We start from the raw sequence: 27922 nt of genomic DNA, 5'->3' as shown, positions 1-27922 counted from the left end.
GAGGAAGGTGAGTTCTCAGGTAAGGAAAGCAGCACCACGTGCACAATTCAGCTCCTTATCAAACACTGGGAATTCCCTCCTTTGATACAGCTGTTGTGGGAGAACGTGGAATTACAGTGGTCACAACCTAAAGGATCACACATTCCTCTCTGCCCACCCCCAGAGCACCCTCTGCACAAACTGTAGATCCAGACAGCTCATAAATAGCAACTACTCAACTCCCTCAAATCATGCTCTTGGATGTTGCCATGTTCTACTAGTTTTATTATCATAAAGGGCAAAAATAAAACAGTGCTAGAAACATCAAAAGGGCAAAAATAAAACAATACTAGAAACATCAAAAGGCCTTGAAAGTGCTGAAGGAGACACACAAACATTTTACTCTTAGACATGTTATGGTTCACATGAATACTTCCCAAGTGCCATAGTTCAAATAAAAATATATTCATACAAATTTAAAAAAAATACAATTTATATACACCATGGAATTAGCTTACATCGTTTCTTAACGAAAAAACAGTGCAAAAAAAAAACAAATGGAAAGGTAAGTTGCTACCATTGGAATGGCTCACAGTAATTAACAATTCAAAACTGCATCATTAACACTGCACAGGAGACCACGAGGCAGGGGAGAAGGCCCCAGACTAACCCTCTAACCCTGCCATCAGAACTAATCCAGTTCTGGGTTATTATTCCTTTAGTGTTGCTCTGAGTAAAAGGTTACAGGCACCTATGTTAGAGTTTCTTGGTAAATCACTAAGCAACCAGAGCCAGAGTGGAAGCAGTTAGTGTGTTGTAAGAAAGGAATTAAATGACCAAAGTGTGAGAATTGAGACTGATTCAACACAAGCCCCTTGGCTTCTGCCTCGGCAGAAGGGAAATGCTGCATCTCAAACATCAGGTGAACTTGTAATTCCCTCTCTGCAGGCCACAGAACAGTAACTGCACACTGAGATTTCCCTTTAAAGCAGCTGACAGGGTCACCCACCAGCCTCATTTAAAACTTTCATACTGAAAGAATGAAAGGGTGTGTTTTCCAGCTGAAGCTTTCGAATAAGATGGCCAGGCAGAGCAGACAGAGCTGACAGCAGGCTGGAGGCAAGTGCCTTCTCATGGGGAAGCAGCTGGTGCTCAGAAAAACCCTGACAAGATTCTCCAGCTTGCCTTGTCCGGATTGCCCAACTCCAGCCTCAGTAGTGATGACAAGGCATCCTGCAGCAAAATATCCTGCAGTTTGTGTACAGAAATAAAGCAGGACCAGCTCAGGGCCAACAACCTAAGGAGCCCTATTCATGTGAAGAGAAGGAACCTTCCACACACACTCAACTCAACCTGAGGAAGAGGGAGAACATTTGTCATAGAGAGACACAGGTGCTCTAAGAGGACAGGATTGCTAATTCCACATCAGAGTGATCTGAAATCCCACAGAAACAGGATTCCTGTGATTTGTAACCACCCAGGAGCACAAATCCTCTGAATGAAAGGCAGGCTAATGGAAGCACATTTCAAACCTACAGCCCAGCTTCAGGGAGTGCAAAAGGGTGCTGGAAGTTTCTTGGGATAGCTCAGTGCAAGACCAGAGCTCAGGGAATACAGGTATTTTAGACACCACCTGCAGAGACTATCCAGAGAGAACAAACATCCTCACTCTACTTACAGGAAAAGAACTTGCAAATCAAGAGTAATAGCTGGTACCAACTCCTATGCTCTAAGGAAATACAGAAATACAGAAAACCAATAATGTCTGACTTCCTTCTGTCCAAACTCCCACCCAGCCAGCTCCTCATGGCAGACAACAGGTTAACTGGAGGGCTCAGAGGCCTTGTAGAAGCTTTTCTGGGATACATTCCCCATGTTCCTTGGCCCAGCCTCTTGGCTGAGGGAATGAATGCTCTGTGCTTTATCAAGCCAATCAGCTCTGCAGCCCCTGGAGGCACAAGGCTGGCTTCCCACTGAGGGTTATCTGCACACAAACTCAGGAGGGCAGGTGCCTGCTGGAACAATGCAGGTGCTGGCCAGGATGGTACCTGCTAAAGCACTGAACTGGCTGCAACTGGCTCCTAATGCTGATTGCTGCAGTTGCAAACATTATCCCAAGCATTTTTAGAGCACTTATCACCTGCAGCAAGTCCTGCCTTATCCACCAGCACCAAGTATCTCTCCTGTAGGGCAGCCTGAAGGTACAGCAGTTCCTCTCATGACAGAGATCCAACCAAGCCTCGAGATCATCAGCTCTATTTGCCTCCAGAAAGCAACACCTCTCCATACTCTGAGGCTGTGGAGTTCCCTGGTCTGTAACTCCTGCTGGGAAGGTGTCCCAGGCTCTCACTGCTAGACCAGGACAAGGACAAAGTGCCTACAAATGCCCAAGAAATGCAGGGGTGTCAGTGACAAAGTGGAGTGCCACAAAGTGCCTTGGAAGAGTCTCTGACAGGGAGATAATAGCAAGAGCTAACAGAGATCTCCCTTCTCTGAGATGCATTGCAAATGTATTAAATACTTATAAACCCAAACAGTGAAATTTAACAATTTTTGAGCTCCTGATTTGCTGAGCTGCTCTCAAAAGTAATCTCTCTCAAAAACGTCACAGCAGGGACATTTCCCCATGAAAGAAGTAGAGAAATTAGGAACAAATGAAGCTAGTGTGGAAAAACATGGGCAATTGGGAGCACTTGCAAAGAGAGGTATATGTCCAAAAAGCTGGATTTTTTAATACTGCTTTTGAGAAAAGCCATTCTGCAGAGTAGCTCTTGGATATCTGCAAATCTCAGTATCTCCTCTCAGCCTTGACAGCAACCCCCTCCTCACACAAATAAGGCAACAGTTGCAGGAACAAGGGAGGAAGAGGAAAAGGGAGTCATACAGGAGGAAGGGAACGATGCTGCAGTTCTCTGCACAGGACACGGGGGAGTTTGATGGTTCTTCCTTCCAACTCTTAAAAGAACCCCAAACCAAAACGGCAGAACACACAGTGTCAGGACAACATCTGATGGAAGGAGACAACTGGGGGACAGGGAAAGAAAACACCTGGATAAAGAGTGGTCAAACCAAGTGCCTGAGACCAATCAACAGCCCTGGGCTCAGGCAGCTCCTCTAATTCTCTGGCTAGCAAGATGTTTTCCAGTTCCCCAGGCTTGGTATGCGCGTGAGAAGCCAAAGGGCAGGGCTTGGGCCTTTGGGGTCCCAGCAGGATGCGAGAGCGTGTGCGGGGAGGAGGCCACACCAACAGTGGGGCAGGGGCTTCAGATGGTCTGGTAGTGCTGCCTCAGCCTTGCCTGCAGGAACTCGTGGGTCAGGTTGTGCCGAGTGATTATCCCAACAATCTTAAAGAGGGAGAAAAAGAGGAAAAAGAGATACAAAAGTCAGTGTCAGAGACGTGCCACTGAAACGTGCATGTTCTTTACAACCCCCCAGAAAGGGGAAACCTGTAAGTAGTTCTTGACCAATGCTGAGTTAGGGTGGGTTTGAGTTCAAGTCTCATAGAAACAACGCCCCCCTCCCTCTCCCAGCATTTGTCTCCAGACAAGACACTGTTTTAACTACACCTGAACAGACAGCTTAACCATTGCTGTCATGTCAGCACACAGCAGTAATCACTCCTGCCTAGGAAGGGAAATCCTGTTCATGTCAGACAGCTTACAGATGTAACTAAATCCTTCGGGAAGTGAAAACTGCAATTGGAAATAACAAAGCTGTCTTTTATGGCTTCATTCAAGACACTTCTGGTATCCCACATGACACGATTACAGATAGCTCCTATCACACACATCCTAGGAAGCTCTAAAGGCCAAAGAGAGAAATGGGTGAGATTGGGTAAGTGGTGGCTGCACACTGGCAGGTGGCAAAGGGACCTTCTCCCAGCCTGCTGCTGAAGCAGTCAAAGTACACATTTCAGCTGATGAAACACCTCACTGATTTTACACACTAGAAGAGTTTAGAACTAGGCTGTTCTCTAGTACTGCAAAAGCATCAGGTATTAAACATGGAACCAGCCAACACCCCTTGTCCAACTCACAGGCTCTGCAGAGTAGCTATGGGGAACCCCAAGAGGCAGAAAAAGCAGTGCTGCCTCACACAGACCAGTTCAGGCTTAAGGGAAACAGTTTCTCCTTATGTTTATAGGAGGCTGCTGACATCTACTGACTGGTCCTGAGCATCGTAGATGGCAGAGACAAGGACAAACACAAATCAAGCACAAACCATTTAAATACTCCTTTACTTTGCTGCTGCCATGAGTAGGAACAGAATGAAAGTTTTCTGCAGAAAACCCTCCTGCCCCAACACACGGGAAACTTTACTCCTGGCCTTGAATTAAGCTGTCAAAGAGGAAGGCAAATTAGTGGCTGTTGATGAGCTTAAAGTTCCTCAACAGATAAAAGATTGTAAGAGCTTCCACATGCTGCAAATCTGAGAGAGGAGATGCATGTCCTGCCTTTTTCAGGTAAAGGGGAAGCAGGCTGGGGCACAAAATGCAGTAAAAAAAAAAAAATCACAGTAACTGACAACACCTCAGGACCCTAAGAAGATCACATTCTGACTTCTTTAGAGCATTTGTTTAATGTTAAAAGAGATCTTAAGTGTTCCAAAGGCAGAAAACACAAACACAGAGGCTTCCTTGCTCAGCTAAGACAAGATGGAGATAAGGACCCACCTCTCCAACCGCGTTCACAACCGGTAAATGCCGGAGCCCCATCGTCCTGAACAGGTTGAAGACTTGTGACACGTGAGTATTTGGAGAGACAGTAAAGGGTGATGGGTTCATGTATGGGGTGACATCCTAAGGAAGAAAAGCGATCATGTTATTTACAAGAGGCATTTTCACTATCTCTGGGAATCACCAACAAGCAATTCCTACAAGTCCTGTCTGTAATGCACCGATCTCTGGACAGGGTATGGGACCGTGAGCATCTTCTATTTCTGCACAAGATGAAATTATTTTGCTTTGGTTTGGAAGGAAGTTAAACTGGACAGGCAACACCTTATTCTAGAAGTAAAGCACCTGTGGAAGCTGTTACCTCATGGCTTGATTTCCACAGGCAGAGAAGGCTGAGTGCATGAGGGGCACGAGATGCTGGTCACTAAACCCAAGGGTGGAGTTAAACGTGCTCTCAGTGGCTTTTAAAGGCTTGGGAACAATCATAAATATAAGCAGGAGACACTGTCACACTGCAGAGCCTATCTTACCACTATCATGCGAGGGTTCAGCAGAGTGAGGTCCAGGTCATGGATATCTGGGTAGCGAGGGTAATCCTCCGACATCTCTGCGTGGGACAGACGGGGCTGACTCGCACTCTGCCAAGGAAACAAACCCCACTGAAATCCCCCAGGTGCCACCATCCCACACAGGTACCTCTCAGTGCAAACCTAAACCTATACAGGCAGAGAACAGTCCTGCTCCCCAACCTCTGACAGACCTACACTTGACACTGGAGGGCAGCAGGAGATCAGCCATGTGGGAGCTGGGCCTCTGAGCTCACACTGATCTCAGTGACACATCTGACACTCCTCTGGAAAGACCCTGGCACACAGCATAAAAACAAACAGTATGCACTGCTGGGTGCTCTGTTTGTATTTGATATCTGCCTCCCATTCTCCAGTTCTGACAGGATGGCATCTTTAATGCAACAAATGGGTCTGCTGGTTTATTTTTTTAACAACAGCTGTCCGCTTTTCCTGGGGATACTTAAACAGAAATTCAATTCCTTTTATTCAAAGAGCTGCAAGGGAGAATTTGCAGTACCTGTCTACAGCTTTTAAAACACACAGGCATTCCTTAAAGTGTAAAAATAGGTAAATTCTTTTGGGGAGCCCATAAATATAGTTCCCAACCTCCTCAGCTGAGAGGGCAGGGATGTCTCTGCTACAATTCCCAACTAGGAATACTCACAGACTGGCTCTCGGAGTAGCAAACCCCCCTGTCAAGGAGGGTGACCAGCTGTGAGCGCAGGATCAAGCCATGGAAGGTCAAGGGTCTGAATCGTTCCTCCATGGTCCACTCCTCACTGGGAGACTGGTCAGGGTACAGGTTGGGGTAGGGAGTGTACCTGTGAGGGATTTAACACCACGTTATAAGCTGCATGAACTTAAGGAGAGCCATATACCCCTGCTTCCAAAACAGCAGCTATTTTTGCAACCTTCTCTTGAACATTTCAGGGACTCTTGATAGGGGCAAGCAAGCCTTTACTCCACAAAGCAAAACAGCAGAGGGGGGTCAAGAGCCATTATGTAGTCAGAGTATCACCACAGCAGCAGAATGGAGAGCCTCCTAACTCTCAATTTCTAATCATTTGCTACTAAAGCAATTTTCGTTGCCAAATTATTCAGATTCTAATTAAAAGCTGAAGCATCTGGCAAAATGTCAGGGTCAGGATGCCACTCACGAGAGTCACCATCACTAACTTAGAAAATGATTCACTAGACTGGGCTTCTCCTTGGAAGCAACTGCAACATAAGCCTGGTGACTCAGCCCAGTTACCAGAACGGTGGTATCAGTATCATGGCACCAGCTGGGATAAGTGAGCTTTGCAGAGCCCTCAGGTTTTTGCAGACAAGAGGACATCGATATCTGCAGAGAAGAGATCTCCCCAGGTATTCCATCCTCTCCAGGAAATATTTCTGGGAATTTAACAGGCTGGATATAAGCCATTAGCCTGGGACTCACTCACAGGCGTGAGCCCCAGTACAGGGTGACGAGACCTGACAAGTCACTTCTAAAACACGGACAACAGCACTGTTTCCTCTGACATATGGAATGACAGGGACTGTACGAAGCACTAGAACACATCTCAACATATGGAAATACCAGGATCTCACCTCCTCTCCAGCATCTGCTGCAGCAGATCCTCCTTCTCGGGAGGCTCCTCCGTCGCTATGTGCTCGTCACACATGTTCCGCAGCTCGCTCGAGGGGTAGGACTTCATGGACTGGCTGCGCTTGCGCTGCTCCCCGGCTCGGGTCAGGATGCTGGATTTCTGGATACAACAAACACTTTTCAGATGCTCACTAACCAAGTCCAGGTATCCAAGAGTGACTGTGAACTATCTGATCACAGCTTTATGCCACCAGATAAGATGTTCCTGAACCAGCGCTGCAGGACTTGTAGGAACAGCCAATAGACTGTATTGTGGTGCCAAATTCTGCTTCCCCTTAACCTAAAACAGGTCATTTTGCCCTCTTAACTTCTGCCTCTAGGAACACAGCCCACTGTTCTACCTTTATCATGACCCAGAGAATGGGATGAAATTGAGTTCTCAAAAATTTTGTGTTACAGTAAGTGCTTATCTCTGACCTAAAGCAAGGCCCTTCCATCTGCAAAACAAAGCTCCCTACCCTTCAACTTATCAAACGAGCAACTTTTTACCTTGAATTTGATGTTGTTACTTATGAGCTGATTTCCCTTCATGAACTCCCTCTCGTTGCCCCTGTTCTCAGTGACCACAGGGAAGGCGTGATGGACGGTCGTGCGCAGGATGCTCACGAGGGACTGGATCCGGGTGTGAGGGTACACGTAGGTCAGGTTGGGTTCCATGATGTCACTGGCTCGTAGCCTGAAATAACAGAAATCCAAGGCTGCTGCATGCATCACATCAGTGACAGTGATGGACAAACAAGACAACAAGCCAGTCCCAAAATGAGATCCTGAAGGAGTCTGCTGCAGTTTAGTTCTGCCAGCTCCTTGTACCCGTGTGCTCACCTTCGCTGTGGTATCAGCAGTGATGGCACAATCCATCTTTTAAAACTTTTTTTAACAGAACATTGCATCAATAATGCAATATAGGAAAGGGAAAATGTTCCAACTTATAACATAGAAAGTGTTTAAATGCTATTGGGAAAAGAAGACAGGTGGGAAGATAACATTCTGCAAGAAGCAAAGTCAGTGGAACATTTTCACTGAGTTCTTGCTGAACCTCACAAATCCACCCCTCAGATCTCCACTCATCCACCCCTCCTCAGAAAGGTCTTCAGCATCTCCTTCCTGATGAACAACTCCCAGCTTCGTTCACAGCAGCCCTCACAGCTGCTCCTCAGAGCAGCCAGGTTTGTTGGAGGTGAAGCCTCATCCCCCTGAACTAAAGCTTTTCTGAACTCTAACCCACAGCCTTGTCAAGAGGAGCAGCCTTACTTATCCATTTCCACCTCTGTTTCCCACTCCAGAAGAGGCACTCCTCGCAGGTTCACATGGATGTCATAGATGCCTTTGTTGAAAAAGTCTCCTGTCCACTTGGCTACCTGCAGAGCAAACAGAAGGCTTGTTGCTCCAAGTACCAGACTCCTTGGCTTATGACAGCCCCAGAAGGAACAGAGATTCAGGGCCAGCAGATGTTCAAGCAGCCTGCAGGAAGGCAGAGCTAAGGCCCTGCACTCACCATGAGGGTGATCATGATGGGGAGCCCGTAGGTGATCTCGTTGGTGGACTCGATGAGGATGACGGTCAGGCTGATGGTCATGCGGACCACTCCTCCCAGGAACGCCGCGGCCCCGATCAGCGCGAAGGTTCCCGAGTAGATGTGATCCAGGCCGATGTAACTAGGGCAGAGCACAGAGCCCAAAGGTCAGAAAACCCTGCCTGAGAGCCCAGGGTGCACCTGCAGCACGTCCCTCACACACACACACATGCACACTCGATGCACCTTTTGAGGAGGTTGGCGACCAGGCGTCCGAAGGCAGCCCCACAAAGCAGTGATGGCACAAACAGACCACTGGGCACAGAGATCCCATATGTCCAGCAGGAGAGTAAGAAATAGAGAAGGAAGAACAGGGACAGGGTGACTGGGCTGAAAGTACCTGCAAACACAAGAAGAACCATGACTAAAGAGGCATGAGTGTGTCAGACAAACACAGTCTTGCACCATCCACCCCACAGCTCACAGTAGGCTCATCTCACGACAGCTACTGAGTCTTCCAGTCCAAACACATGCAGACAATGAGTAAGTGAAAAGAGAGGAAAAGCAGGCCTTTCTTCCCATGAAGGACACTTTCACCAGTTGTACTAGAGCCATGAAGGCCACCTTGTGGTGCTTATGACAAGGTTGTTCCAGGTAAGATGAAGCTCTGAAGCCTAAGAATGGGATGGGGCACTGTCCCCTTACTACTCACCGTCCTGGTGGAAGAGCTGCAGGATAGCTGACTCCTGAGGGTTGAAGAACAGCGTGGCCATGTCATTGTAGGTCTCATTCGGGCAGAAAAATGTTTTGATGCTTGAATTTATATCCTCTGACATATCCTAATGCAGGACACACAAGACAAGAAGACTTAAACGCCACTGTCTCCTACCATTAGCCTTTGGGCAGACTGGGAGTAACCCTATGACAGGGAATGTAATCTTCACATGAGATCCCTCACCTGCAGGCTCAGGGTGTCGTTGCCACTGTGACTGCTGGAAGACATCTGCCTGCATTCCCCCAGGACCATGGAGGCTACAAAGACCACGACCGTGGTGGTCAGTGACACCAGCAGGCTCTCCAAGACCCTGAAAGACACAAGAGAAACCACATTTAAGCCACACTCAGCACTATAAGCCAGTCCCAGCCCTGGACATGACTTTGACAAGGCTGCAAGAAGCAGCAGTCACCACAGCTTAGCAGCAGAACAGGGGACACAGTATGTCAAGTTGAATTATGACTTGGCTCCCAGGAATTGCCTTAACTCCCCTTTTTAATTGCTTGCCCCAAAAAGGAGCTATTTCTGCCCAGAGAACACATAGCAGGCACACATAAAAAGCCCCAGGGAAAGGCTCAGTGAAGAGGCTGTTCACATGGAAACAATGTTCTGTACATCCTTACAGGGCAAAAGGACAGACAGGGCTGGACAGGATGATGCATAGTCTCATAATCTCTCTTCTAACTGCTGAAATACATTTCTTTTTCTTTTTAAACCTGACCTCCTTATTTAGGAATTGTCTAGAGCAAACAAACAGCTACTTTCCAGAACAACATGGCAATTCCCTCTCTTAATAGCACAGATGTTAGCTCAGTTGTGGATTTAATTAATCAAGATAATTTAAAAAAAAAAAGTGAGATCAGCTATTCCTTTCACATCTGTTTGGACATGACATAAAAAAAATCCTGCATGGAGACAAAGCTCCATTATAAAGAGCTCCCTTCACTGCCCCTGTAACAGGGGTTGCAGCTCTCCCTGTACCACCAAAGTACAAAAATGCACAGGGACTGTAATATCTGGTTTCTGGGTTCACTTTAAGTTCTATGGAGACTTTGTCCTGTGATTTTTAAAATAATATGCTGGGGATTTCCTCCAATCCTACTCACTGATTCTTCTACCTTGATGTTTGTGCTTTGGGACCCTGAACACAGATGAGAGATCCCTGTACAAACCCAAGAGAGAACAAATACCTGACCAGCTTTGGCTTGGGATGCACGTTCCGCATGCGGTATCTGGCCAGTCTCTTGTTCAGGCAGTTAAAGGTGGCTCCGAGAAGGCCTCCTACAATCCCCATCAGAATGAAGAAGCCCAAGTCCACAGCTGTCCAGAGGTGGCATTTCTTATCAGACTCAGAGCACTACGTGCAGAAAAGCACAAAAAAAGGCATTACAGTAGTTGCTGCAATTTCCTACCAACACTTCTGTCTCCATAGCAGATTTCGAGCAGCTGTGACCAAAGGGGAACAATTCTGTCTGAGGACATGATATCAGTGCACTGATACAATACAATGATTGAGAATCAATTGCCCTGCACTGAAAGACAAGCACGTATCAAGAAAACCCCAAACCCAAACTAAAGAAAGAAAACACTGAACGATCAAGAAAATAACAGAAATAACAACGCTAAATCTTACCTTGAACTCGCCAAAGTTCAGCAGCCCCGGGAGCTGGAAAGACCCCCAACTTCCAAACTGAATCCCAGAGCGGAAAAAATTCAGGGTGAAGGTGGCAGCCATGGAACAGAAAAGCTGTCGAAGTAAAAAAAAATAAAAAAAGGAAGAAGAAAAGACTTACAAAATTAAGACTGGCAGCTCTTTCTGGAGACTTATGCCTGGGGAAGGGATCAGACTGCAAAGAGCCCAGGCACAAAAGCCCTTTCTCCCAGGTACATTAAATCTGCTGCCTGGAGCTGTCCCACGATTCCAGGCAGTACCAGACTCATCTCAGCTCTTGATTTGAGCAGCTCTGGAGCACTGACAGAGTAAGCACTCTCCCTCCTGCCAGGAGAGCTCAGAAGAAGACAGGATAATCTGAATGCCCTCATGGATGAGCCCTCCCAAGGGGAGCCCTCTTCCCAAGGAAGAGACACACAGAAAGAATCACCACTCACCACTTTCCATGTAAGCCCCTGGTTCCAGAAAGAGGAACCTTCTTCCAAGCTGAAAAGAGTGCCTCCAATTGGGGCTCCAAAGGCAGCTGCAACCCCTGCAGCCGCTCCAGCAGATACAAAATCCCTTTTATCCCTGAAATGAAGAGGAAAACAATCCCAGTTTAGCAAATTAGAGCTCCCAGGATGCTTAGGTTCTGTAGCTTAAAGAGACCATTCCCATTTATGGATATATCCCAGGGATACAGGAGTGACAGCTGGGAGAATGCTGGCCATGGCAGACACCACCATTTGTTCATTAAGTTGTTGCAGCATGATGCTCTTTCTGTAGGGCACCAACACAGAGCAAACTCTGGCACTACCCAACTGTCTAGTCCATGAGGAACCATCCCAAACCACAGGACTCCAGCATCACTTGAAAGAATTACAGAGAGAAGAAGGCAAGAATTTGTTCACATTCAGGTGAACCAACCTTCTCTGTAGTATATCCTGGTCATGACGGGTGAATAACTGAGCTTGCTCCCAACAATGAAGCCATTTAACCACCCAGATTAAAGGTTCTAACAGATTAAAGGTTTCAAATCAGTAGAGATTTGCTAAGTAGTACAAGAGAACATCTATGAACATGGAGACCAGAGCAGCAGGGAAGAGTCACGTCCTGGTGTTGTCTTGCTGCAGAATGAAACTACAGGACACTAGAGAGAAACTGAGAAAACAACTGACTGTTTCAGCCCAGCCCACCACCCTTCTCCCAGGGAAGTCTGCTCACTCCTCCTCCTCTCCCCTCCTCCACAGCCTGGGTACAGTACCTGTCACTGCGGAAATAGGGAAAGTTAAATTGGATCTTCCTCAAAGAGATGCTCTGGAACTACAAACAAAGTAGATTTAGAAACACAGGCGATGGAAACTTACTCTTACAAAGCAGTGGCGTGATCAGGACAGTGACCCAGGCCAGCACTAACCTGTGGCAAGCCTGCACCCACGACAGCACCACTGTGAATCATTGGACCCTCCTTCCCAACAAAAAGACCTGGAAAAACAGAATTAATGAGGCAACACTTTCCTCATCACCACCCTCCCTTGCTGACAACACCAGAAGAGATCATCTCCCCACTTCCATGCCATGGCACAGATCCCTGTGCCAAGCCTGCAGCGTCTCACAAGGAGATGCTGACCCCCTGCCCCCTCGACCCTCAAATGTTTGTGAAGACTTGCACAGACTTTGCATTTCAAGTGGGTGGAATCATTGAAAGACAACTGTTACAAGGACTCTGAACTCTTCAGGTTATTCTGCCCTGCTGCCTAGAACACAGCTGCCTTCTGCCTGCTCCAGACAGCGTGTCCTGGAAAATTCTCAGGACATCCTCTTAGACAGTCATGTCTGACAAGCCCACTCAGAAAACCCCCTGTTCTCCTCATAGTCCTGATCCTCCTGGCTATTTTCTACTCTATAAATGCATTCAGGGCTCATGACTCTGCTCCAGCCCACCAAAATAATTTTACTGGAAAGGGAGGATAAGCCTTGTGTGCCCTCCTTACCTCCAGCCACACTGAAGAGCACTCCCATGGCTTTGCACACCACCGTCCGCAGACGCACCACCCCTGGCACCTTCACCCCGTTGAGGTAGCACTTAATTTCAGGAATTCCTGATCCAGCTGCTACAGGCTGCAGGAAAGAAACACTGACACTGTGCTGCACTGATTTCATACCTGACCAACAACATCTCAGCAGAGAGCAAGGGACCAAGAGGCCCTGCTTAGCTAAATCAATGAGCACTGTGAAGTTAGTTTGATGTCTTGGGGCAAGGATATTTCATACCCAGGGCCCGTGTGAGAGGAAAGGGAGGCTGTGTGAGGAGCAGCAATGAGTGAAGTCTTACTTGGATCAGGACCAGAAGACTGGCAAGGAAAACAAAGGTCAGGTTGAACCCCAGCAGCTCCAGCAAGGACAGTGCAAGGCAGCCTTTCTCAGAGCATTCCTCCACCGCTGCAGGGACGGTCAAGGAAAACAACAGCATTCCCCAAACCAACACACAATCACTTGATAATGTCTGGGTGTCCCACCAGCATCAGGAGCCAGGCTTGTGCTCCCTAATCCAGCTGACACAACCCATCAGGAAGCCAGGCTTCCTTTTCAGAGCTCAAAACTGAGTTATGAGGAAGGGAAACCACTTATTCTTTCAGTCTCTGCTTATGTACCCGACGCTGGAAACATTCCTTAGTTTCAAGGGCTGAATTACATAAGTGAGTTGAAAACTTGCTTAATCATGAACAACATGACCGGTGGCAGAAGTGTGAGAGTCAGCTGTTCTGAGCAAGGCAGGGGAACAGAAAGGAAAAGGTCACTCGAGTCTACCAGAGCCCCACACACGAGGAAAAAGATACAGCTTTGCACCAGCCGGAACTTGAGCTGCGTAAAGAGCCGCACGAAGAAATCCACAAACAGGCCCACCTGGGAAAAGAAGGCAGGATTGCCATCAGCAATTACCACCTACAATAACAAAGACCACCCTCTGGTAAGCCCTACCAGAAGTATGCACACATGGGAAGACAGAGGATGGAGAAGCCAAAAGAATCATCAGTCAGAGTAAAGTAACTTTGAAAGGTCAGATTTCCTCCCTCTCTCTTTCCCACTAGGACAGATCCAGCCTAGAATTATTCCTGAAGAGCTATATTTCAGAGTACTAATCTGGCAGCACTTTTAACACCCTCAACATACTTCAGGGCACAGAAGAAAGCTGGTGTTTAACTGAAGCATACAGTCAGCTGAGCTAATTTTCAAAGCACGTGCAGTGACACTAATACTGCCAAACATGCACAATACAGTTCAGCTATAAATTTGCATCCTTTTTTATTAAGTGCTCACTTTGGACAAGTTTTCCTGTATGAAAAACTAAAGGATCTGCCAGAATACTTTACAAAGAAAACACAGCAAGTTCTAAAAGCAAAAAAAGACTTCTTGGAAAATCAACTAGCAACAACATGCTGTAATTCCCAAAGGACAACTCCAGCTTCTAAGCTCTCCACTCCATGAAAGAGAATGTTTCCTCCTCTTTACTCCTTGGCCATTGACTCTTAAATTATTCCTGCTTAGTCTCCTGAATTTTCCTCATTCCCCAAACAGCATGACCCTTACCAGTCCTGTGCAGACTCCAATGGCAAAAACCAGCACCCACTTCACGGCTTCGTATCTCTGGGCTTTCTGTTTAGGAAGAGGATAAAAAAGGGAAAGAAAAAAAAGTCAAGTCAAAGCAACACAAAAACAGGGATTGGGAAAAGGTGCTTTGGGGCTCGACAGCTCAAGTACAGCCAGAGGGATAAATCAACAGAAGATGGTGACAACAGCAAACTGAAAATAGGGAACTGAAAGTGCTGAGCATCTCGCTCCCTTTAAACCTGGGCAGATCAGAACAGATGCTGACCTATCATCTCCACCCAGATCTTTATTCTTTTGGTAGGGAAAGCAAGATAACACATATAATTTCTTTCTTAAAGAAGAAAAATCCCACAGAACTTCCTGCAGTGGAGCATTTTTAGAATCACAGGATGGTTTGGGTTGGAAGGGACCTTAAAGCTCACCTCATTCCACCCCCTGCCACGGGCAGGGACACCTTCTACTAGACCAGGTTGCCCAAAGCCACATCCAACAAGGCCTTGAACACTTCCAGTGATAGGGCATTCACAGGTTCTCTGAGCAATTTCCACAGTTTTAGCTCTCAAGCTTAGGAAAAAGAAAGAACAAGATCCTACCTTATTGTCCATGCCCTCCAAAACTTCCAAGTACGGGTCGTTGATACAGCGATCATAATCCAAGCTCTGAAACGCCAAAAGGTCCATTTAAGAGAACCAACTACAACAGATTGTGCAAACAAAATATGGCTAGAAGGCCTTGTTAAAGATTACAGAAGTCATTTCTACCTGCACAGCAGATTTTGCAAACAACACTAGGAGAAAAAACTCCTGGAAACAACTTAAATTAAGTATTTCTAGCAGAGTCAGACCCTGAGAATCAGGGAGTGAAAGAACAGATGAATTTCACTGCCCAGGCTGAGAGACAGGGAATCAAACAGAAGCTCAACTGAGTAATACGACTTTAAATTAAAGAAGCCACACTGTACAGATTTATACTTTACTTCTTGAAGTGTCTCCACTTTGACACTGCAGGGGATAACACTGGATCTTTATATTTACCCTTTTACTACAACAGGAACACTAGATGGGAATTCCCCCCCAGCTGAACAGCATCAGTTCCTCAGTTTATCACAGCAGGGAGTTAACAGCAATATAGTTCTCCAGTTGTATTCTCAAAACCACCACTAGTTCTACACACATCTTCACCTTTTCAAGCCAAGCAGTAACAGGCTTGGCTGGTGACACCCATTCAGGGCCACCATACAGCCATGCAGAACCCAAAAATCTCCTGTAATAAGCAGGATGTGATGCATGGGAAGATCTGCTGTGAGGCAGCGTGACAACAGAGACAGCAGGAAGGCAACTGGGACTAAGTAGCTACAGATGCTTTCTAGAGTCACAAGAAAACAAGGGCACTGGAGCCTGAAAATCTCACATTAAAGAAGTGGAACAATGCAGCAGACTCTAAAAAAAAATTTTCTCAGCAAGAGTCTGACATGAACAGCAGCTGTTCAAGCTCAAAGGGCTTTACCCCAGAAATGAGGAGCAGTTCTTTGCAAGCACAGCATCTCTTGGTATGTCCACATAGATACATTCTGAGTACCTGCCCCATCATAAACTCAAACAGATCGAAACCCATCTGCAGTTCTTTTCACATTAATTTCAGGAGCTGCTCTCAGTTAATTTCCCACCTCATAGTCTTTGCGGGGAAGGATCTCATCCTCCTCTTCGTGAGTTTCTCCAAGGATTGTCTGCAAAACAAACAAACAAACGTGGGAAAGGAAAACCACGAGGGGAAGGGACGCATGTACAGGCACTCATGAACACTGCCAGTAAGGCTAAAGTCACAAAAGGCCTACACCACTGTTGCCTGTGAATTGAGAGTGTGGGTTACCAGACTATCACCTACTTTAAGGCAACTCTACAGGGTGTTACCTTAGAGCCAGAATGCCCCACATCCCTTCTATACAGGAGCTCCCCACAGCAAAGTCCTACCCCACATCCCACTTCCCTTCACAGCAACAGGTTCCAGGGGAGCACAGGACAAGCAGCTTGCAGACACAGCGCCCTGTAATGCTGGGGTCAGAGACAGCCCCTGCCAGCACCCCCGTCCCGCACGAGGGAGGGGCAGCACCGGCCTCGGGGAGGGGGTACGAGGCCCACACAAAGAGCGCGGGGCAGGGACAGCGTGAGGTGCCGGGCCCGGCAGTGAAACGCACGGGAAGGGGCAGAGGCGCCGGGCCCAGCATTCCCGAGGGGCTGGGCCGAGCGCGGGGTGAGGTACCGGGGACGAGGCACCCGGCCCAGCACCACGGCCCCACTCCCGCCCCCTCACCGCCCGCCCCCAGGCGCTCCCAGCGCCGGGCGGGGCGGGGCCGCGCCGAGGCCCGGCGCGAGGGGTCTCCGGCGGCACGGACGAGTTTCGGGGGGCGGCGCGGGGCCGGCCAGGGGAAAGGGCGCGGGGGCCGCGGCCGTACCAGCTCCTCGGGGGTGCGGCTCTCCCGCTCGCCGCAGCAGCAGCAGCACAGCCCGGCCCCGCACCCGCACCGCGCCATCTTCGCCGCGGGGCCCGCCCCGCCCGCGTCACGCCGCGCGCCGGCCCCGCCCACGGCTGGGCCCGCCCACGGCTGGCCCCGCCCCGCCCGAGACCGCGCCCCCGAGACCGCGCGCAGCCACGCCCCCGGAGCACGGTCTGGCCACGCCCACGAAAGCCCTGTCCGGCCCCGCCCCTGCGGTCCCGCCCGGCTCCGCCTGCTCCTGCTCCTGCTCCTCGTCCTGGGCCCGCTCCCGCTCCCGCTGCCGCTCCTGCCCCATCCCGGTCTGGTCCCGCCCCATCCCTGTCCGGGCCCGCCCCCGCGCCGCCATGTCGGGTGAGGGCACCCGCGGGCCCCCACGTGACCCGCACGGCCGCGGCCGCCCTTAAAGCGCGGCGGGCGGGCGGCCCGCGCAGCGCCCGGCACCGGCCGCAGGTGAGCGGGACCGGGATGGGGACCCGATGGCTGCCCCAGCGCTGGGGAGCACCGCCCTCCTCCGCTGCGGGTCTGCCCGGCGGGGTCAGCTGAGGTGAAGGGGCCATCGGGCTGCAGCGGGATGCTCGCCTGGCCCCGAGCGCGGCAGGGACCCCCCGGCACCCCGGTGCTGCTCCTCTTGGCCTTCCCGTGGCCGCTATCCCGCTGTCCTGGCGGTGGATCCAATCGCGGGCCCCTTCACCTCCCCGCAGGGCTCTCAGCCCGATGCCGCGGCCCGGGACAGCGAGGCCCAGAGCAGCTCCTTGCAGCGTGTGAACGGTGCATCTGTGCAGTGAGTTTAGCCCGCGTGGTAAAGCTGAGCTTTCGGGGAGTGCAGGTCTCCACCCTGCGTGTCTGGGTGTCAGCTCAGGGCTGGGAGGAGTTGGAATAGCACCGGCATCATACAAACACAACAGGTGCATCTACGCTGAGCATCCTGGTGTGCTGAGCCACGGATCTCTGAGCTCTGCAGCGCGGCAGAGACAGGAGCAGGAGTGCTGAGAGGTGCTTAAGATTGTCTTGTTTTGCTGCTGGCTTTGTTGTTTAGGCTTATCTTGTTTCTCTTTGCAATAACGGCAAGCTTCTGCCAGCAAGTCTGTGATGGATCTGACAGTGAAGAGACTGCTCCACATACTGCCTGTAGACAGAATCTAAGTGAACCTTTCTCCTGTCTTTGTGATTCGATATTTCCAGCAGGATAAGGATCTTTTTTCATCCTATAGAGACGTTCATACACAAACCCTTTCCCCTTGTGATGGGTTTTAGTGGGAAGACAGACATCCTTTGATTTGCCTACAGTGCTGTGCCATGCTTGCTAGGAGTGAGATATTAGGAGTTGACAGCACGTGGTTTTGAGCTGCCAGCTTGATCACCAACACATGCTTTGGAATAATTCTCCCAGATTAGTGCACGTGGATGTCAGGCAAAGTCCTCTGGGAGAGCCTGGTCAGAGCTGTGCCTGTGCAGCGGGTAGTTTTTGCTTCACTCGTCAGTAAGTCTGAGCTGCTGCTTTTGCCACAGCTGCTGTGTTGGTACACAAGAGATCTGAGGCTCCCGGTTCCTCTTGGCAGCAGGAGGCCTGCGCTCCTTCCTCACATCTCCTGCCAGCTGGAGAGGTTCCTCAGGTGGTAAAAGCAGACTTTCTCCCAAACACTTTTGCCTGATTGGCAACTCAAGCATAAAAAGTAGAAGAAAAGTTCAAAGTCCTCTTGGCTGACCTAAAGCCACGATGCAGTTTAAATAAGGACAGAGAACGTGTGCTGGCTCGAGCAACCATTCCCTCCAAAACAGGCTCCAAAGTTACGTAATGCTTGGATGACGTGCTGCTTCCCAGTGATAATTTAAAGTTTTGGCAGGTACCTAAGTAAATAATGCAGATCCCAGTTTTGTGGCAGCTCTTCTGTAACTTTGTGTGCTCGTTACCTCATTTTAAAGGCACAGGATGGAGCATTGTGGGGAGCTAAGTGGAGTTGGGCATCCTAGACCTGCTTGCACCTCTGAGTTGCTGTTTTGCTTTCTGTGAAGCCAGGCAAGCACAGCTGGTGGTGTTGCACAAGGCAGGGAGAAGAGGATGGTCTCTGCTGACTTTGTTTCCAAGCAGCCACACTTGGTGAGGAAAGGAACAGAGTATCTGCTAAAGAGCTGAGTGGGTGCAGTGGGCTGGCCCAGGGGACTGCTGTCTGTGGAGATGGTGTGTCTTGTGGAAAAGGCCAGTGGTTGGAAATGCAGCTGTCTGATCCAACAAAGAAAACAAAGGCCTGAGTTTTTGGGGGTGGCCTGATCAGAGGGGATTCTGTCCTTTGTTTCTGACATAGGAATAATTTGTGCATTCTTGTGTCCCTGCTCCATTAGCACTGGCTCTCCTACCTACAGTGTAGAGCAGCACTGACTTTTGGGAACAGACAGAATGGAAATTCTGAGGATGGAGACAGTCTAAGAAGCACCTGATGTAGACAAAAAAAAAAATCTGCTGGCATGCCCAGCCCAAGGCCATGAGATCACAGAGGCCATCACCTGGTTCACAGGGGCATCCTGCCTTGCTGATCTGTAGTCAGGGCAAAAGTGACGTTGACCTGACTCTTTTGAGAGCCAAATTTGACCCAGCAGGCACAGAAGAGCCGCCTCAAAGCGGCACAAAGCCAACTGCTGTGTTATTTCTCTCAGCACTATCTAAACACATGCTTTTTATTGTGTTTTCACTACAGCTTACAGTGAGGGCTAGCAGAAGGGACTCCTTAATGATGATGATGAATGTTGGGTCTTGACACGGGCTCATTTAATCATCATCTGCCCACCCCCATGCTGAGACCCTTGTACTCACCGTGCTCCCTCTGCTCCCCTCTCCAGAGCTCCCACCATGGTCAATGAGACCCAGCAGAGCTGCAGTGCCAGCTCCAGCTCCAGGTCCGATGGCGGCAGCAGCAGCGGGAGCGAGAGCTCCAAGGACAACTCGCGCTGCTCCACCCCGGTGCTCGACGCCGACCGGCACGAGCGGCTGCGCGAGAAGATGCGCCGGCGGCAGGAGGCCGGGGACAAGTGGTTCTCCCTGGAGTTCTTCCCCCCACGTACAGCCAATGCTGCTGTCAACCTCATCTCCAGGTGAGCGCTGCAGGGTGGGAGAGGAGTGTCTGTGGTGGAGGGCTGGGGAATAGCTAATGAGGCAGGCTCTGCCCCATGCTCTGTCTCCCCTTCCAGGTGACGAAGCAGGTAATGGGGCTGTCCTTTCCTGCTGAGGAGGGTAATGGACACCAGGTAACTTGTCTTCCTTGGAGGCCCTGAAGAGTTAAGTGCTGTGTTGGGATTACTGAGGGGCCAGGCTGTTTACTTGCTCCCACGCTCTGGGAATTTGGAGCAACCCCACTGTCATGCTCTGGGGCTGAAGCACAGTGCTGGGGCAGAAAAGTACCTGTTGAAAGCAGAGAATCCTCCTTGAGGGGCTGTGTGCCAAAGTCTCTGGAACAGACTCCCACTTGCTTTCAGAATCATCCAGCTGCTATGGTTTGTGCCTCTGCATTATTGAGGACTAGAGTTTCAGCCTCTGAGATAGGTGTCCCCATCTAAACTTTAAATGAAAAGTGATAGTTCTCAGTGGAGCTAGAAGTTCTTCTGGAGCCCCAGGAGCCACCATGTACTCACCTGGAGAAGAGGGTGTTTCATAATTCTCTTTATAACTGCTGTATGCCAACGCCATATGTTAAACAGAAGGGCCTGTTCCAACTCAGAGCAGGAGAGAAACAAGTTAAGTGAGCCCTTGTCTCTTCTCTTAGGCACACTGGGGAACACAACAGAGTTCTGGTCCATCTTTTCATATTTGTGGCCTCTGCAGTTCAAGCTGGGAGCAGGGGGTTGCAGCATGGTCTCCCATCTCAAAAGGAATGGGACTTGCACTGCTCTCTAGCAGAAGCCATGTCAGTCTAATAGAACATGCAGGGAGGAAGTGTATTGTACAGAGAACACCTCAGTTGCCTCTTCAAAGAGATTGTAAGCTCTTCCCCAGAGAGCCTTAAAGGATGGCTTTCCTTATTCACACTGGCCACTTGCTTAACTCTTAGTGCAACACTTTTGTGGTCTCCTGCTGCTGTCACCCAAGCTCTCTCTGCCTGTTGCTGACATTCCAGCAGTGAGCAAGATACCCCAAGCCTAGGGAGGGGATTTGTCTACCTGGTGTAGGCTGACACAGCTCTAAAACCCACAGGTTTGACCGCATGGGAGCAGGTGGCCCACTCTTCATTGATGTGACGTGGCACCCCGCAGGGGACCCAGGATCTGACAAGGAAACCTCTTCCATGATTATTGCCAACACTGCAGTCAACTACTGTGGCCTGGAGACCATCCTGCACATGACATGCTGCAACCAGACCAAGGATGACATCACGGGGCATCTGCAGAAGGCCAAGAGGCTTGGGTTGAAGAACATCATGGCACTGCGTGGAGGTGAGTCCTGTGATGTGCAGGGCTCAGCCTGTGCTGCTCTTGTGTTCAATTCCAGGGTAAAAGCAGAAAAATAAGATTTAGAGGCTCCTTCTGCAAGAATTAGATGTTGAGACTGAGCATTTCACCTGAGCCCTTTGTTAGTCCCTCCAGCTCAAGGGTAGACAAAACCAGTCCATGGTTGAAACTGCAGACTTGGGGGTTTCATCTTTGTCTTCCTTTTGATAGCAGGTTTTTACTGAAGATCTGAGTCCAGCAAACAGTTGGAGAGAGCTGTGGATTTGTTCTCTTTTCAGATCCTGCTGGTGAGGAATGGGAGGAAGAAGTAGATGGTTTCAACCATGCTGCTGACCTGGTTAAGCACATTCGCAGTGAATTTGATGATTACTTTGACATCTGTGTGGCAGGTAAATGTCTTCCACTGCAGAGTGGGGGGTAGGGTCTGAGACAGGGAAATCAGCTCAGCAGTCCCTCCCTGGATTGCTGTGACAGTACAATACTTCCTAATTTCTAGCAACTTGCCCTGACCACCAAGGTTTCATTTTTTTTCCACCCCTCTTCCTCCCAAAGGCTACCCCAAGGGTCATCCTGAAGCAGAGAGCTATGAGACAGACCTGAGGCACCTGAAGGAGAAGGTCTTTGCTGGAGCAGACTTCATCATTACACAGCTTTTCTTCCGACCAGAAACCTTTCTCAAGTTCATGAAGGACTGTCAAGCCATTGGCATCACCTGCCCCATTATTCCTGGCATCTTCCCCATACAGGTGAAATCCAGTAATTTGGGTTTGGGGCGGGAATAAGGATCCAGGATGTTAAGTGTTTGTGGGTCAGGGCCTGAGAGAGAGAGGTCTGTAAATATCCTCCACAAAATTTCTGGGAAGTGAGAGTGCTAAACATGTGATAAATCTGTAGGTGGTTTGCTAAATTAAAGAGGCAGGTAATAACAAGCTGAAAAGGTTTTCTGTGCCCATATGGCAAAAAGGGGTGTAAAGGACAATGTCACTAGTCCTAACTAACCAGTCCTGAGGTGTTAGTTTTCACTGCCAGCATGCAGGGCTTGGACAAGGACCTAAAAATCACCTAAAGAGACACGACCTGGACTGTGTTACCATCCTGGAGATGGGGCCTGGGAGTAGAATCCAGGAGACCCAGTTCTAAATCTGCCACAAAATTGAGACCAAGTACCTGTGCTACTGGGATGTCAGAAAAGGGCCTTGGAAAAATATAAATCCCCTGCATCCTCCTCCAGGGTTACCACTCCCTGCGCCAGCTGGTGAAGCTCTCCAAGCTGGAGGTGCCTCAGGAGATCAAAGATGTGATTGAACCCATCAAGGACAACGATGCAGCCATCCGGAACTACGGGGTGGAGCTGGCAGTGTCCATGTGCCGGGAGCTGCTGGACAGTGGGATGGTGCATGGGCTCCACTTCTACACCCTCAACCGGGAAGTGGCCACCACTGAAGTCCTGAAGCGCTTGGGCTTATGGAAGGAGGACCCCAGGTGAGCAGAATGTACTGGTTTCTGTGAGTTCCACTTTCACATCCATCCAGCCATCCCACCTTCTGAAAGGAAACAAACTCTGCTTTTTTGCCTTTTTTTTTTTTTTTTCCTTTTAGCACCTTTCTGCATTTAGAAGTTCGCCCTTCCTGTAGTTCTCCAACAAGAGCTGGGAGGAATAGAGGGAACAGCTGAAGGAGGAGTTTGGTTGGTTGGTTTAGTAAAGTAGCTTTAAAAGAGCTGTTCTGGAACTTTAAAAATCCAGATTCTTAGAGCTGCCACTTGGAAGAAATAAGTTTTTGGTGCCTGTCACAACCCCTCTTACAGGCTGGGTGCTATGTAAGCTCCCACTGTGGATTTCTAGGGTTCTCTGCAGCTGATAAAGGGAATGTGGAATTCTCTCTGAGTCCACAGGCTTCAGCATAGACAAGAGGAAGCAAAGGCAATTCTCAGCTGTTTTTTTTCCTTACAGTAGCTTCCCGTAGTGCTTTGCCTTACCTTTTCCAATTAAAGGTGTCAGTCTTAACATTAAACAGACCCCTACTGAGCATCTTGTAAGGGAACTGCGTGAGAAATACTTTCCATAAAGGAAGAAGACTTTCCTGTCCTACTTCTTGGCAAGCAGAACTCTTCTCAGCCTCTGTTATTGCTCTCTCCAGGGGAAGGGCCTCCAGGCTCTAGTGGAGAGTCAGCAGAGGAAGTGTGTTAATGTCTGCTCCTCCCATGCAGGCGGCCCCTGCCCTGGGCAGTCAGTGCCCACCCCAAGAGAAGAGTGGAAGATGTTCGGCCCATCTTCTGGGCCTCCAGGCCCAAGAGTTACATTTATAGGACCCAGGAGTGGGATGACTTCCCCAATGGCCGGTGGTAAGTGTCCCCTGCAGTAGGAAAGCCTGGTGCACAGTTGGTCTCTGTTAATGGGTGTCCTGGGCACACTTTGGGCTTCACTGAACGGGTGGCTTCCTAACAAAGTGGCCCCCAGTTGCTCGGATTGAATGAGGTGAGGAGAATGGCACCAAGATCTTGAGGTTTTTGGTGTCTAGGTGGGTTTTGTTGGATACTTCTCTTCCTGGGTGGCTGCCTGCCTGCACCACCAAATCAGCTCATCTTCCTCAGTGGCCTGTTAAGTCTGTGTCTGCTCCCCTTGCAGGGGTAACTCCTCCTCTCCAGCCTTTGGGGAACTGAAGGACTATTACCTCTTCTACCTGAAGAGCAAGTCTCCCCGGGAGGAGCTTCTGAAGATGTGGGGAGAAGAGCTGACTGGTGAGGAAAGTGTCTTTGAGGTGTTCACGTGTTACATCACTGGAGAACCCAACAGGAATGGGCACAGGGTGAGTGATGGCCCAGGAAGGGATGGTTGGTGTGGCACAGACAACAGTGCATGTTTCCCCTTGCTCCTGGTACTACATCATTCTTCTAAACAAGAATTGGCACTTCCCTATCCAAAAGGATTTTCTGGGACAGTGTTTGGAAGGGGATCCAGCAGCCAGAGCTAGGGCTCAAAATAAAAGGAAAGCTGCTACAGTATGACAGGACTGGTATCTACAGACTTCAGCAGTCATTCTTAGAGTTGAGCATATCCTGCCCTGTGAACCAAACCTGGGAGTTCTCTCCTGAAGCAGGTGTGTTTGAGGCCATTAGGGCACTTCTGAGTTCCTTCAACACCCAGATGGCAATGAAGGGGTTGTTACACCCACTGTGAGCCACCCTTTCTCCCCATGGCAGGTCACATGCATGCCTTGGAACGATGACCCTCTGGCTACTGAGACCAACCTTCTGAAGGACCAGCTGGAGAAGGTCAACAGACGAGGAATCCTGACCATCAACTCCCAGCCAAACATCAATGGCAAACCATCCACAGACCCCATTGTAGGCTGGGGGCCCAGTGGGGGCTATGTTTTCCAAAAGGTACGGTGCTATTCTGGGCTAGGCAGCAAAGAGTTATGACCCTGTTTGGCCTCCGTTAGGTTGGGAGGTCCCAGGCTTTCATCCAGATAATCTTTCTGCCTGCTCCTTATCTTAATGCCTTGTTGGTGAGATGAGGCAAAGCTCCTTTGGTGTCCTAAGAGCCAGGCTATGTCATCTCTGTGGCTGACTTCAGGGCTGTTTCCTCCCACCTCAGATCATGTATTGTTTCTTGTTTCTACTCTCAGCAAGTAATTATTGGTGACTTCTTTCTAGAGCAAGGCTGTGAAGTTTTAGATACATTTTACCTGCTGCATCTGCTCCCATTCAGTCATGCAGAAAGCACTCGGGTCTTTCATAAAATGGGAATCAATGGGGTAGTATCTCTACCACCCAGCTTCTCATGGTGATAACTGGGCATTTATAAATTCCCCTGCCTGTCCTTCACTAAGGCAGAGTTCTCCACAATTACCCTCAGCCCACAGCACTGTGCTGTTCACACAACTGCCAGGTTCCTTCCCTGGCCTGCCAGCAGTCCTGCCTCCCACTGTCAGGCATTTCAGACCCTACAGCCTTGCCACTAATGGCTGTGATAGGAATCTCCCATCAAGGTAAATGCCAGGCAAGTGGCTCATACTGGGAAACAAAGCAGCCGCGTTCAAAAGGGATCCAAACCGCCAAAGCCAGAGACCAGCAGATGGCAAATGCAGTTATGTTTTCAAAGGAAAAGATTCCCCCGAGGTGAGGGAAATCCATCATCTCACACAATAGCCAGGAAATGGGGGGAGGGGAAGCAGTTGTTGGGAGCAGCCAAGCACAGAGCAAGTACAGAATTGGGCTGTATAAGCACACGGGGAGAATTGTGAACAAAAGATGAGGACAGGGAGTGGTGCTTAGGAGAGCCCAGCTGAGACCCCCGAGTTCTGCTCTCACCAGGCTGGGCTGCCTTGGCAAGACACTGCTGTAGAATAGAGGTCAAGCACTCTGGCACAGGCTGCTTCCTGGTGCAGCAGTTGTGGTTACACTGGAGTTCATTCCAGCCTGTCTGCTTGCATGGGTGCAAAACAGGCAGGATGTAGCTTTCCTGAGCTCACTGTTCTGGCCTGTTCTATCTGCTCTCCCCAGTTATTTATTTTTTTTCCCCAGCTCTCTTATGAATTTGCTCTGCCCTTTGCTCAACCCTCCTCTGTACTACATGTTTCTGGGGATGAGCCATGCAAGGCAGCCCAGACTCCACAGCTCTGTCCTCGTTTGCCTGTATTTATCTGTCCTGCCATGATTTAAGGCTCTGACTCTCCTCCCCCTTCCCCATCCCTCCCTGCAGGCTTACCTGGAGTTCTTTGCCTCCAGCGAGATCGTCACGGCGCTGCTCAAGGTGCTGAAGAAGTACGAGCTGAGGGTGAACTACCACATTGTCAACGTCAAGGTGGGCTGTGGGGCACAGGACACGTCCCTTTCACCACCTGGGGAGAGAGGCAAATATCCGAGATTCAGATATCGCTATGAACAAAGCCAGACATGAGGGCTGATGAAGGGAAGGGAAAGTAAAGCAAGTCAGCTGTGCTGTGCAGCAGCTGTTTGAGTTAACAAGGAGAGGGTAAATGCACTTGTTCCAACTCACTCAGCTCCTCCTCCAGCAGTTGCTTCAAAAAGGTTTTCCTTCCTTTGGCAGGGCCAGAATATCACCAATGCTCCAGATCTGCAACCCAACGCTGTCACCTGGGGCATCTTCCCAGGCAGGGAGATCATCCAGCCTACTGTAGTGGATCCTGTGAGCTTCCTCTACTGGAAGGTGAGTCCTCCCTCCTGCTGGATGCACTACTGTGAAATTCAGTGTCTGATTAGGTTTTAGTCTGTGACACTTCTCACAGTTGAGGGCTGTTGCAATACTGGCTTGCAGAGGTCCAGGTACTGCTTCTCCTGCTCCCTCTGTGTAAGGAGAACTGCTGTGGCAAAAGCTCTTCTCAAACACCAAGTGCACAGTAACTTGGGAACTACCAGTGTCACTGTAGTGGGCCCCAGAGTGCTGGACAGTGGCTCTCCCTCCCCTCTTACACACACGCAGGGGCAGCACTGAGCCATTCATTGCACTGCAAACAGTGTCTCCTTTCAGCTCTGGGCACTTCCCCCTGACTGGAAAGCATGAGGCTCCTTGCTCAACTCCTGCCATTTTTACTGAGAAGAAGCAAGCCACAGGCTGGCCCAGCCACATGTGACACTGGGTGTCCTAAATTAAGTAACGTGAAAATGTTACACAACTGCCAACGCTTTTTCCCCTGCCAGGACGAAGCCTTTGCCCTGTGGATCGAGCAGTGGGCCAAGCTCTATGAGGAGGAGTCACCCTCTCGCATGATCATCCAGTACATCCATGACAACTATTACTTGGTCAACCTGGTGGACAACGACTTCCCCCTCGAAAACTGCCTCTGGCAGGTTGTGGATGACACTTTTGAGCTGTTGAACTCTCCAACTCAGCAGTGAAAATCCCTCTTACAATCCCTTACTTCCTCCGTCCATCCACTGAGAAGCAGCAGCAGCTCTTGTGCTGGTGATGGGCAACACACTCCCAAACCCACAGTATGTGCTCTTCTGTCCCCAGCAAAAAGGCTCCCTGAGCCCTTCTCACTGAACAAGAGCCAGAACTACCTGAACCTCTGAGCTGAGGCTCCAGACTGAGCCTGAAGGCCAGCTCTGCAGGATGAAGAGCTGCTAATGGCCGTGTTGATTACAAGAACAGAGAACTCTTGTGCATCAGTGTGATAAAACTCCATGGGATTCTGGTAACTTTCCCATGACAGAAATGCTGCCTTGGGGGCAGAAACACTCCTGTCAGCTGTGCCTATGTAAGGGGATTATTTCAGCTGTTACCAACCCGGAAAAGAAGGTCAAATTGCTTTTATATTGCACTCCTAAAATGTATTTCTTCATAATTGCTCATATCAGGCTATTTTGCACTCACTCCAGAAGAAGGTTCAATATTTCTCCTTAACTTTTCTCCTTTTATTGTATTTCCTGTTTTCTTTTTAATAGGACTATGTGAATTCCAGTTCTGGATTAAGCTACTTAGGAATCACACTATTCCTTCAATTATGTATAATAAATTACGTGAATACAAATGTCCCTTGTCCTAGGCTATACTCTGGCAGAGACCCGTGTTGTTTGCAAACTAGTCAGCGTGGCACAAGGGA

General features: G+C 49.4%; 2 protein-coding genes across 3 annotated transcripts; one reads left to right on the top strand and one right to left on the bottom strand.

The window, feature by feature from the left end:
* Window positions 1-236: 236 nt before the first annotated feature.
* On the bottom strand, window positions 237-16974 carry CLCN6 (chloride voltage-gated channel 6). Its single transcript, XM_027736378.2, has 23 exons — window positions 16875-16974; window positions 16089-16148; window positions 15016-15081; window positions 14402-14467; window positions 13651-13717; window positions 13146-13252; window positions 12805-12931; window positions 12228-12295; window positions 12075-12133; window positions 11269-11401; window positions 10793-10906; window positions 10350-10516; window positions 9343-9469; window positions 9097-9223; window positions 8631-8784; window positions 8367-8526; window positions 8123-8229; window positions 7361-7547; window positions 6814-6971; window positions 5888-6044; window positions 5185-5292; window positions 4652-4777; window positions 237-3323 (listed from the first exon to the last, which is right to left on the bottom strand). Exons 1-23 carry the CDS (start codon window positions 16950-16952, stop codon window positions 3243-3245), a joined length of 2604 nt encoding a protein of 867 aa, XP_027592179.1. The 5' UTR covers window positions 16953-16974; the 3' UTR covers window positions 237-3242.
* Window positions 16975-17197: 223 nt separating this feature from the next.
* MTHFR (methylenetetrahydrofolate reductase) lies at window positions 17198-27850 on the top strand. Of its 2 annotated transcripts, none has more exons than XM_027736412.2 (12): window positions 17198-17366; window positions 19752-20003; window positions 21100-21338; window positions 21632-21742; window positions 21906-22099; window positions 22585-22835; window positions 23562-23696; window positions 23980-24160; window positions 24555-24737; window positions 26059-26160; window positions 26407-26526; window positions 27018-27850. In XM_027736412.2, exons 2-12 carry the CDS (start codon window positions 19762-19764, stop codon window positions 27213-27215), a joined length of 1956 nt encoding a protein of 651 aa, XP_027592213.1. In that variant the 5' UTR covers window positions 17198-17366; window positions 19752-19761; the 3' UTR covers window positions 27216-27850. The 2 variants fall into 2 exon arrangements, with proteins under 2 accessions (XP_027592213.1, XP_027592215.1); XM_027736414.2 differs by lacking the exon at window positions 17198-17366 and adding an exon at window positions 20100-20156 and having other exon boundaries at window positions 19916-20003.
* Window positions 27851-27922: the final 72 nt, after the last annotated feature.

This window comes from Pipra filicauda, unplaced genomic scaffold (assembly GCF_003945595.2).
Source record: "Pipra filicauda isolate LSUMZ 115617 unplaced genomic scaffold, ASM394559v2 scaffold47_size6085603_pilon, whole genome shotgun sequence".
NCBI lineage: Eukaryota > Metazoa > Chordata > Aves > Passeriformes > Pipridae > Pipra > Pipra filicauda.
Note: the sequence above shows the minus strand (reverse complement) of the source record. Positions and strands in the feature narration are given on the sequence as shown.

Coding starts and splice junctions, on each gene's coding strand:
- CLCN6 (XM_027736378.2), bottom strand. CDS start 16,952: ATGGCGCGGTGCGGGTGCGGGGCCGGGCTGTGCTGCTGCTGCTGCGGC. Junction 8,230..8,366: donor CCATCATGATCACCCTCATG/GTGAGTGCAGGG, acceptor TTTGCTCTGCAG/GTAGCCAAGTGGACAGGAGA. Junction 5,293..5,887: donor GCTACTCCGAGAGCCAGTCT/GTGAGTATTCCT, acceptor TTTCCTTGGCAG/AGTGCGAGTCAGCCCCGTCT.
- MTHFR (XM_027736412.2), top strand. CDS start 19,762: ATGGTCAATGAGACCCAGCAGAGCTGCAGTGCCAGCTCCAGCTCCAGG. Junction 22,836..23,561: donor TTATGGAAGGAGGACCCCAG/GTGAGCAGAATG, acceptor CCTCCCATGCAG/GCGGCCCCTGCCCTGGGCAG. Junction 26,161..26,406: donor ACCACATTGTCAACGTCAAG/GTGGGCTGTGGG, acceptor TTCCTTTGGCAG/GGCCAGAATATCACCAATGC.